Consider the following 10,886-nt stretch of genomic DNA (forward strand, 5'->3'; position numbering starts at 1 on the left):
GCTTTTAGAAATTGTGGGTGTGACACACCCAGCTGCTGCAAACGGACTCTGGGCCTCTGAAGGGATGGGAAAACCAGGATTCCTTGTCCCCAGCTGCTAAGGAATGAAGATGTACAAAGACACCTCTGGCCACTGAGGAAATGCCATGTGCCTGGCTGAGGAGGAGGACAGGCTTGAGAACTGGACGGTCCTGGGTTCGAATCCCAGTCAGCCACTTTTTAATTAGGCTAATTACTTGGTCTCTCTGGCCCTGTTCCTGATGCCGACCTCCTGTGAGGTCTATGGGAAAGGAAATCTCCTGATATTCCAATCTAAAACCTGCTCTGCGCCCCAACAGGGTTTGTTGCACAGATCAAATGAAATGGGGTATTTGAAACCAAGGCATCAACGAAGTTTTTCAGCAAAAAAGTCTCTCTGGGAACAGCCTGGAGGAGGCCAGGCTTTCCTCCATGTGTCCCCCAACCCCAGCCTTCTGATCCCAGAGGGAGGCCTCTTGACCACCTCTCTCCCCCCCATTGACAGACAAGGGCTGCACACAGCAAAATGTGTTGGCAGAGCCAGCTGAAGCTTTATTCTGAAAAAGACACTTGGATTGGCTTTTAAGTTGGGGGCGTGGGCAAGAGAGGGAGCCCCAGGCAGTTGACTCCCCCAGGGGTGGGCTAAGGATGGGACTGAGCCTCAGGTCTTTGGTTCCAACACTCCCCTGCATAACTCCTTCTTGCAGGAGCAAATGAGCCGGGAGGCCGGGAGGGGTCGCAGGAGCCTTTCACTTAGGCAGGATGTCAGAGGACTCCGACACCAGCTTCCCATCACGGGTCTCAATCTTCTTCACAACCACAGCCTTGGAACTGGTACGGCTGAAGGAGCCAGAGCTCCCTCCAGAGCCCAAGTTGGCCTGGTAGGAGCTCAGGCCGTAGTTGAAGCCAGGGGTCCCATAGGCTGAGGTCAGCCCACCTGGTCAGGAACAGAGGCAGCCATGTGAGCACAGGAGCCCATGCACACGCCCACTTCTCCCTGCTACTCCGGACGGATGTGGTCCCCAGGGATAGGGAACCGCCCTGGTTCACTCCTCCAAGATGGTTGGGGAAAACCAGGAGCAAGGCGGGAAAGAGCTTTGCTATTAGCTCCGTGACCTTGGACAAGACATTTAACTGGACCCCAGGTTCCTCAGCTATACCGGAGGGAACTGTATAGGAGCTGCCCTCCTGCCCTGCCCCCCCAGCACCAAGATACTCACCTGAGTACCCGCTGGTGGTCTTGGTGTGGATGCTCATGTTCTGCATCCCAGACTCCAGCCTGTACCCAGAGGACACATGGGATGTCAGGACCAACCCCTGGCCCTATCCCAGGACAACAGGACTCAAGTCCCACCCCTCCCCACCCCTCCCCACCCCAGGTCCCAGGGATGGGGCACCAGGGATGGTCAGAGAACGCCCACACCCACCGGCTCTCCTCGCCCTCCAGCAGCTTGCGGTAGGTGGCGATCTCCACGTCCAGGGCCAGCTTGACATTCATCAGCTCCTGGTATTCGCGCAGCTGCCGCGCCATGTCCTGCTTGGCGGTTCTCAGAGCGGCCTCCAGCTCGGCCAGCTTGGCCTGAGCATCCTTGACGGCCAGCTCTCCACGCTGCTCAGCATCGGCGATGGCGGCCTCCAGGGAAGCCCTCTGGGCGGGGAGGGGACAGGTAAGCAGTTAGAGCAGAGTCTGCTTGCCTCCTCCCCTCTCCCCCTGCACCCGCTCTCCCTTTCCCATCCCTTAGGGACCCCCTCTCCCTGACCTGGACTAACCAACTCCACCTGGCTCAATCCAAGAAAATGCTACAGGGCTTCCCTGGTGGCACAGTGGTTGGGAGTCCACCTGCCGATGCAGCGGACGCGGGTTCGTGCCCCGGTCCGGGAGGATCCCACATGCCGCGGAGCGGCTGCGCCCGTGAGCCATGGCCGCTGAGCCTGCGCGTCCGGAGCCCGTGCTCCGCAATGGGAGAGGCCGCAGCAGTGAGAGGCCCGCGTACCGCAAAAAAAAAAAAAAAATGCTGCAGGTGGGTGAGATTCTGGAAGCGGAACGAAGCGGAACGGGGAAATATGAGCAGCTTCCAGGCACTTCCCCGCACAAACTTCTCACCGGGGACGCTGTGCGGTATTATCCCCACCCCCAGCTGGACTAGATCTCTGCTTTCTAAACTTCCTTAAAGCATCAGAGCCCAATCTTACCCTGATATATAAGACAGATATAATAAAGCAGGCTTGGGGGACCCATCCTGGACCCCCAACCTACCTGCCCGGCCCCTCACACAGGGCCCTCCTCGGCACCCCTCAGCCTCCCAGGAGCAGTCTGGACTCTAGCTGCCCCTCCAATTCCTGACTCAGGTCTAGGATCCCTTCCCCAACCACCAGACCCCTCACTCCTCCTGCATTATCTCCTCTCACCCAGAGGTGTCCCAAAACCCTCTCCCACCCCCAGCCCAGCCCATACCTGGCCTTTGAGGCCCTCGATCTCAGCCTGGAGTCGGTTGATGTTCCGGTTCATCTCAGAAATCTCCGTCTTCGTGCGACGGAGGTCATCCCCGTGCTTCCCAGCCAAGGTCTGCAGCTCCTGGTACTGCAGATGTGAGACAAGGAGTGAGGTTGAGAGGGGACCACCCCGGTCCCTCCGAGGGAGAATGCCCTCTCAGCCAAGTCACCAGAACCCAGGTCATCTCTCCCCTACCCGCCTCTACACCTCTGGGCACAGGGACGTCCCTGTCCCCCAGCACTACTCGGCAGCCCAGCTCGCAGCAGTCAGAGTCAAGTTTGAAATCCTGCTCCCTCCTCAAGGACTAGGGCACAGAACTAGCCAGAAGGGGAACACCAGCCTATAGTGACCCTGCTCTTCACCTTGGTCTGGTACATGGTCTCAGCCTCAGCCCGGCTGCGGTTGGCGATCTCCTCATACTGGCCCTTGACCTCGGTGATGATGCCATCCAGGTCCAGAGAGCGGCTGTTGTCCATGGACAGGACCACAGAGGTGTCAGAAATCTGTGACTGCATCTCGCGGATCTCCTGTGGTGGGGAGGGGAGGTGGTGAGGCCCTGGGCCCGCACACAAGGAGTTCCCTTCTGCAGAAGGGCCTTCCATAAAGGACAAGACAGTGGGAAGGCAAAGTTCCTAAAGAAGGAAGATGGGTCAAAGACCTGGAGCTTGGAGGGAAGTAAAGATGAAATGAGGCCGGGATAAAAGGAAATCTGGCTTTGGGTGAGAAACCAGAGCGGCAGAGCCCTTCCGCACTCTCAGCTACCAGTATGGTGCCCACAGAGGGCTCTCATTCGGCCCAAAGATCTAACTAAGGCCCTGGGGACAGAGCAGGCCTGAGCTGCAGCTGGGTCACCACTCTGTGTATGATGACCTTGGACAGGCTATTTCAGTTCTCTGAGCCCATTTTCTCACCTGTGAAGTGGGATAATAAACCCTCCCTCATGTAGGGGGATAGAACATCCATGCCGGGCTACTATTGGCAGCTGTAATTATTCAGTGGTGGGCCCTTTTCTGTTGGTGCGCTGGGGGCTGGGAAGGGCCTCTGATGGGGTTGGGGAACCTCAGTCTCCAGCGCCCAAGAACGTACCTCTTCATACAGTTGCCTGTAGAAGTTGATTTCGTCAGTCAGCCCTTCCAGGCGGGACTCCAGCTCTACCTTGTTCATGTAAGCTTCATCCACATCCTGCGGGGCAGGGGGAGGGGAGCCTGAGCTGAGTGCCCACTCCTGACCCCAAGCCAGGGGCACCCAATGGCCTGGACTTAGAACTTTCTAACTAATTGTCTTCCCCACCTCACTGTGTGTGGCCTGACCCAGTCCAGTCTCTGCCCCATCACACCTGCATCCCCAGCCCCAGCACTTTTACCTCTGCTTCCTACACACCCTTCCCTCTCCCCCACTCCCCTCCCCCTCCCCTCCTCCTTCTCCTCCTCCTCCAGGAAGCCTTCTATAGCTAGACCTCAAATTCTACTGCTCCGTTTTCTTAACCGTGTCCCAACATTGATGTCCAGAGTTCGGTCCAAATGCACCTAACTGCCTCTCTGTCCTTCTATGCTAGATACCTAGGAGGCACCCAAATGTTGTCCCATTACTTAGAAACATTTAAGAACAGAAAGCCTCTAGCCCGAGTCTCTAAGCGCCAGCCTCCAGTGTCTGGTGGGGGAATGGGTACTCCCTCACCTTCTTCATGATGACAAATTCATTCTCCATGTCTGTGCGCTTTTGGATCTCTTCCTCATACCTGGTGAGAAAGAGATATAATCAGAGGATGGAGGCAAAGGCGAGATTGCTGTGGGTCTTTCCAGGGGGACAAGGATAGCTAGAAAATTCAGTCAATGGAAATACAAGAAGATATGAGATGGCTGGTCTGGTCCTTCTGCCCCAACCAGCTACTGTTTCCCCACCCTTACTCCATGCTATCATCAGCCAGTGGGGGGCCTGGAGCAGGAAATCTCTCTCCAGATCCACGAATACACATTGGATTAGGCATATGAGGAGGATTAGCAACAGGCACTGACATGAAACCTCAGACAGAACTTTCTGGAATGTGCTGGGAATCAGGGGTAAGGAAGAAATAGAGTCTAGGGCTATTAGTATACAAGAGAGCATGTTGGCTACCTTTGTCTCCCATTTTAGGTTTACTGTGTAAACATTAGCAGATAATTTGTTGTCCAAATTGGGACAGCTCTGAGATTGAAGGGGGAAGGGAGGTGCTATTAACAATGGACATAAACCTAGACTGTCCTGAGAAAACCTTGTCCTGGGGTCACCCTAATTATATAAGACTGAACTGCCCAGCAAGCAGAGGGCCTTGGTGTCTTAGGCCTCTGGTCCCAAGGGGCCGGGCAGGGTGGGATGACTTCAGTTGGGGAGGACAGAGGCTCACTTGGTCTTGAAGTCCTCCACCAGCCCCTGCATGTTGCCAAGCTCCACTTCCAGCTTCAGCTTCTCCTGGGCCAGGGTTTCCAGCTGCCGCCGGAGGTTGTTGATGTAGCTCTCAAACATGTTGTCTATGTTGCTCCGGGCTGTCTTCTGCTGCTGCAGGAGGTTCCATTTGGTCTCCAAAATCTTGTTCTGCTGCTCCAGGTGCCGTACCTGCATGATGAGGCAGAAAGGTCCACATCGCACATCAGGCCAGGGCTCAAAGTCTGGCATAAAGCAAGCACTGTCTTTTCCCCTCATCCACTCCCCAAGCAGTGGGGTCTCCGGAACCCCATTAGTGCTGAGTTGGGGGGGAAAGAAGGGGATACATGGTTGTAAGAGGATAGCTAGCAGTTATGTTGAAGCTATATTTGCAAAACAAATGGTTCTTATTGACTTCGATTGTATATTGCAGTCAATAAAAGTAGCCAAGTTTTAATTAACACTTTATATATGATTGAAAAAAATGTAGATTGTTCACAGCAAATAATATTATCATCATGATTATTATTTGGAGTGGCTTTGAGGGACTCATTGACTATAGGAAACTTTAGCCCTACAGCCTGGAGAGCATTCGCCAGAAGACCTAGGTTTTAGCCAAACACTGCTACCTGATCTTGAATTGCTTCCCCTCTCTGAGCCTGGGTCTCCTCAGCCCTGCAATGGCTTAGAACTCTGGCGAGCCCTATCCAGAGCCCCACCCCTGTGCAGAAGTCACTTTTAGCCGGGGAAGAGGCAAGAAACACGGTAAATCCATCTGCAAACTGAAGACCCTCCTCCCCACAGCCCTCCCTTTGAGTTCTCCAACATCCAACCCCGCCCTACCCCACCCCACCCCAAATCCACAACCCTGTCCTTCTGTCCCAAACACAAAGGTCCTAGGTTCCTTGGGGCTCAAGGAATCCAGATTTTAGGATGAAATTAAGGCATCTTGGAAGAGAAATTTTTAAAAAGAAAGAATAATAAACTGGTTCCAAGAAGAGGAAGGACTTTTTTTTTTTTTTTTAATCAACCCAAAGTTGGACTTCTTTTAAATTGGGAGGACTTAGAAGGTTATCTTAAGGGTCTGGTCCAGATCCAGCAAATCCCTCTCCGTAAATCTCTTTCTTCCCCAGCTCATTCTGCCCCAAAATTATAAAAACTAAGTGATAATAACATTTAGCCTTATTAGACTGTTTAATGTAGGCCAAACACTGCTAAGCTCTTACATACATTATATGCTTGAATAGGCAAAACCTCTTTGACTTAGGGATTAGCGTGCCCATTTTGTAGATGAGGAAATCAGATTTAGCAAAGGAGTCCATCAAAGGAAAGGGCGGAGCACTGGGAACCTTCGGCCTGTGCTTAGCTACTCACTGGGAGGACCCCAGAGCTAGCAAAACGCAGTCAAGAAGTAAAGTGAAGGTTGCTTAAAGCCAAGGAACCAGCAAGCACTTCCCAAAATCAGGGGAGCGCCGGTTTCCCGGGGGACTCCAATTCCTAAAGGCGCTAATCTGCCCCAGGATTTCCCTCCTTCCGCTCCCAAAATGCCTCCCAGGAGCCAGTCAGCAGGGAGGGGCTGATCCTCCGGCGCGCTGGGGGCCCTGGGGCCCCTGAGAAAGGCAAACCCCCGAGGCTGCAAAACCAGGCCTGACGCATTCCCTGGGAAAGCAAAGCCAGTTCGTTGGGGCGGAGCCGGGATAGTAGGGAAGAGTGAGAGGGACAAGGGCCGAGCGGGGAGAGGGGCGCTGGCGGACAGACGCCTTATCTAAAGCCGTAAATCGTGGGGCTTAACAGGATGTGAAACGCAGGTGGGGTGTCGCACGCCCGCAGACTTTGAATCCTGGGCGGGCTTTCCTGAAGCCAGGCCCTGGCGTCCACCCCACCCCGATACACGCCCCCAGGCAGAGAAGCGGGTCCCCAGTACCGCGGGCCTCGGCCCCGCCCGGCGCCGCCCACACGGCCGGCTCCCGGGGCCCTGGCCAAGTTATGACTCATTGATGCCCCCAACACTCGGGCCCCGGTACGCCGAAGGCCTGGATCAATATTTGCCTGTTTGAATCAAGACAGCCGCTTCCTTCTCCCAGAATCCTATCAATCTCCTATTAAAAAAAAAAAATTTAAAGCACAGGAGCGCTGTTGAGCAGCCCTTGGGGCCATGCTAGGGAGAAGGGTGAACCTGAGGGAGGAACTGCCCTCCCACCCGCCAGCTGAACAGCTGGGACTCTTCCAGAGCTGAAAGCTTTACAGACGATCAGACCTCGAGTTGGGGTGAGATGGGCGAGGGAGGGAGGGAGCCCCAAGATTTAGCGGCAGAAGCCGCCCAGACCCGCTCTCTATCCCTTCCCCAGCCCAAACCAAAGTGCATGGGGCCGGGGGAGGGCGCCGAGACATCCGTCGGAAGCGGGAGTGTTGCCAGAGTGAGTGGGGCCCAGCAGGACGCCAGGGAGGGGCTGGAGATGTGCCCACCGAGGGTGGGGTGACCAAGAGAAAGGGCTGGGATCCTGGTCCGGCCCCAGGCACCGCGGGCCACGCAGGGGGAGCCCTCACCTTGTCGATGAAGGAGGCGAACTTGTTGTTCAGGGTCTTGATCTGCTCCTTCTCCTGGGTGCGCACGGCCTGGATGTCGGGGTCCACCTCCAGCTTGAGGGGGCTCAGCAGGCTCTGGTTCACCGTGACAGCTGTGATGCCCCCTAGACCCGGGGCCCCACCATAACCTGGAGCCAGACTCATGCTGCTGCCCAGGCCGCCCCGGAAGCTGCTGCTGCTGCCCGCCCGGGAGAAGGCCGAGGAGCTGATTCGGGCGCCCGGCCCACTGGTGAACGAGCGGCTGCTAAAGGACCGGGGGCCGGAGGTGGACACCTTGTAGGACTTCTGGGTCACCCTGACGGACATGGTGGAGGCTGGAGAGGAGGCGAGGAGGCCGAAGCACACAGAGACTCGAGGAGGTGCGAAGCTGCTCCTAGGTGGGGTACAGCTCCCCGGATGGCCTTTTATAAAAAAGAGCCCAGCCCAGGAGGAGGGGATCGGCCTTGTAGCAGAGTGGCTAGGCCCTGAGGGGGCAGGGCCTAACCTGACACCTGATACCTACCACCTACAGGCCGGACTCAGGTGGGGGCAGCAGAGAGCTGCTCCCGCCCCGGAGCCCACCCCTGCACCACCGCAGAGCCCAGGAAAGGGTAACTCAGTGAATGTGAGAAGTGCAAGGGCTGCCAGCCTCTACCTGTTCCCTAACAGAGCCTTGCGGGGTGGCCCAGCCACTGCAACCCTGAATCCTGGGTCTTATCTCCTTCCCTCCTGTGGGAAATAAATGCACAGACTGGGGAGCAGAGCAGGAAAGGGATCTGTGGCATTTGGGTCTCCTCTGAGCAGCTGACACCCCAGAGGCACCACCCCGTGTCCTTCGTGTTGTTCTCTCCACTTCGAGTGATTACGAGGGTCTGCCCAGGTTGGAGGACAGGGCTGGGTTCCGAATCCTTGAACTCGAGGTCAACCATTTGCCTAGTCTCTCCTCAGTTACTGCTGTGCCCTCAGCCCTTGGTGCAATGCCAAGAGGGGCTGGGTAAACATTTGTGAAATGAATGAATGCACACACACACACACACACACACACACACACACACACGCTGTCCTCCCTCTGGGGCTGTACGTGCAAGTTAACGTGAGGTCCAACACAGCACTTTTCCTGGACACAACCCCGTGTCTTTCTCTCTTCCCAAGATCACAGGATTGGGCTTCCCTGGTGGCGCAGTGTTTGAGAGTCCGCCTGCCGATGCAGGGGACACGGGTTCGTGCCCCGGTCTGGGAGGATCCCACATGCTGCGGAACGGCTGGGCCCGTGAGCCATGGCCGTTGAGCCTGCGCGTCCAGAGCCCGTGCTCCGCAACGGGAGAGGCCACAACGGTGAGAAGCCCGCGTACCGCAAAAAAAAAAAAAAAAAAAAAAAGATCACAGGATTCCCCGGGCAGGGCTGAAAGGCACAGAGAAGGATGAACAAGAGCAAAAGGGCAGGCTGGGAGAGCTCAGGAGAGCAGGCAGCTACGTCATCGGGAACTTCATCTCATCGCTCTCCTTGCTGCTTGGGGGAGTCATTCCTATAGCTCCCAGTGGGTGAATCACAGGAAAGGAGGCAGGACTGTGGAGTGGGGGGCACCGATGGTGAGTCAACCTGCAGCCACCTGGGCCCTCCTTCTCTGTCTCTTCCCAGGCCCCCAGATGGCCAGAGGAGAAGGGGAAGAGTCCCTGCACCTGTCTCCACAAACCCATTATGAGAATGAGTCAGGAGAGTGGGTTGGGGCACAGCATGCACCTGCAGAAGACTGGAGAATGGGGAGCTGAGTAAGGCACCCCAGGCCTGGGTGTGGCAGGCTGTGGGTGGAAAACAGGAGGTTTGGGTCCCGGAGGCAGAGATTCCAGCTTCGATTCTCTAATGGCTGGGGCTAGATTCTCTGAAAGATCCTGCAGGGCATAAAGTGGGGACTGGATGGCTGTTAACTAGAGACCAACAGATCCCCTGGGGGTAGAGAGACAGGTCGCCCATAGCCCCCAACCCCCAACCCAGGGGAGAGGGTGACTGCTACCCTGACCACCTATCACGAGGGGGCAGATGTGCAGATGCCTCCCTATCCTTCTCCAGTAAAGACACCCAGGGTTCCAGAGGACAGGCATAGAGACCCCTACAGAGGGACAGCGAGACCAGAAGCCCCCTCCTTGGAAGACAGACAAATCCAAAAAGACAGACACACAGATAAGCTCCCCTCGGATCACACACACCAGATCACACACACGTACACACAAAAGGACACACTTTGAAGTCCCTTCCGGAAAGACAAAGCCAAAGACTCTTAGAGGGGACACAGTGACCACATCCCTTTCTCCCCTCCCCACTTTTCTCCTCCCCACCCTCCCCAGCCCTGGCCTCCTGCCACACAGAACCAGGCAGTACCTGTTTGTACCAGGCCCTCTCTCGGCCCCTTTAAACAATGCTTAATTTTCCAAGGAGTGATTTGAATGCAAGCTACCCCTTCCCCAACAAACCCCCACACCGTGCAGGGCAGAGAGACTGCACCTTCCTGAGACCAAAGGGAGGGGTACGGGCCCGGTGCCAAATCAGGCACAGAGAAGGCGGAAGGAGAGAGGGAGGGGCTCGTCAGACAGGTATGGCAGCCCTGGGGAGGGAGGACGACCAGCTCCCCACTTCTCCTCCCCAACAGAGTACACCTGGGCAGACTTGGAGGGGAGAGACCTCACCTGAAGTCCTGAGCACAGAACTGCAGCCCAGAGCCCTCCCTGAAATCTCAGCCCCTCCACCCGAACTCACTTGGTTCCCTGGTTCCAGGAGTGCCTTTTGTTTAAGGTGAGGACAAAGCTGGCTACAAGGGACCCTGTGGTTTTCAGGCTGTAGGGCAGCCCAGATCTCACCCAGGGGGAGTCCCTCTTTGCTGGGACAGCCCAGGACAATGCAGGGCCAGAAGTGTTTGCATCTCACTTGTCAGCTCCCTATTGCCCAGAGACCCCAGCCAACCCCTCTCCCATGCCCCAAGCCCAGCCTTGGTGCAAGAGAAGAGACCAAAGCTGCCCTCTCCGGTGGCCTCTGCCTGGGATTCCGGGGTGTAAGCAATAGGGGGAGGCCCCAGGACGAGGGCCTAGTGGTGAGGGAACAGAAAACTGGACTAAGGTGGCCCATGGGGACAACTCCTTGTAAGACTGTCTCTGGCCACTGTGGTCTGCACACTGCTGCCTACCCAATGAAAGGGAAATTGTTTTTGGTGACTGCCCAACCCAGAGGATTCTGCTCCAAACTGCCTTTCCTGGAGATCAGAAGAGGGAAAGAGGAGACGTGTGCCCCCTCCACCCCGATGGTGATGGCACAGGATGACACCGAGGAGGCCCTGAAGCCCTGAGCAGTTGTGTCAAGGCTGAGGGCATAGATGGGTGAGCAGGGTAGCTCTTATCACTACATCACTCACAATCATCGG

The 10,886-nt window shown here is 56.2% G+C and overlaps 1 protein-coding gene across 1 annotated transcript; it reads right to left on the bottom strand.

The window, feature by feature from the left end:
• Positions 1-666: 666 nt before the first annotated feature.
• On the bottom strand, positions 667-7,803 carry KRT8 (keratin 8; the record flags this gene model as incomplete). Its single annotated transcript, XM_079714608.1, has 9 exons — positions 667-954; positions 1,238-1,296; positions 1,445-1,665; positions 2,473-2,598; positions 2,874-3,038; positions 3,598-3,693; positions 4,189-4,249; positions 4,895-5,103; positions 7,459-7,803. The coding sequence occupies 9 exons, from the start codon at positions 7,801-7,803 to the stop codon at positions 767-769; spliced, it is 1,470 nt and encodes a 489-aa protein (XP_079570734.1). The 3' UTR covers positions 667-766.
• Between the last annotated feature and the right edge of the window lie 3,083 nt (positions 7,804-10,886).

The sequence above is a fragment of the Hyperoodon ampullatus genome (genome assembly GCF_949752795.1).
Source record: "Hyperoodon ampullatus genome assembly, chromosome: 11".
Classification (NCBI taxonomy): domain Eukaryota; kingdom Metazoa; phylum Chordata; class Mammalia; order Artiodactyla; family Ziphiidae; genus Hyperoodon; species Hyperoodon ampullatus.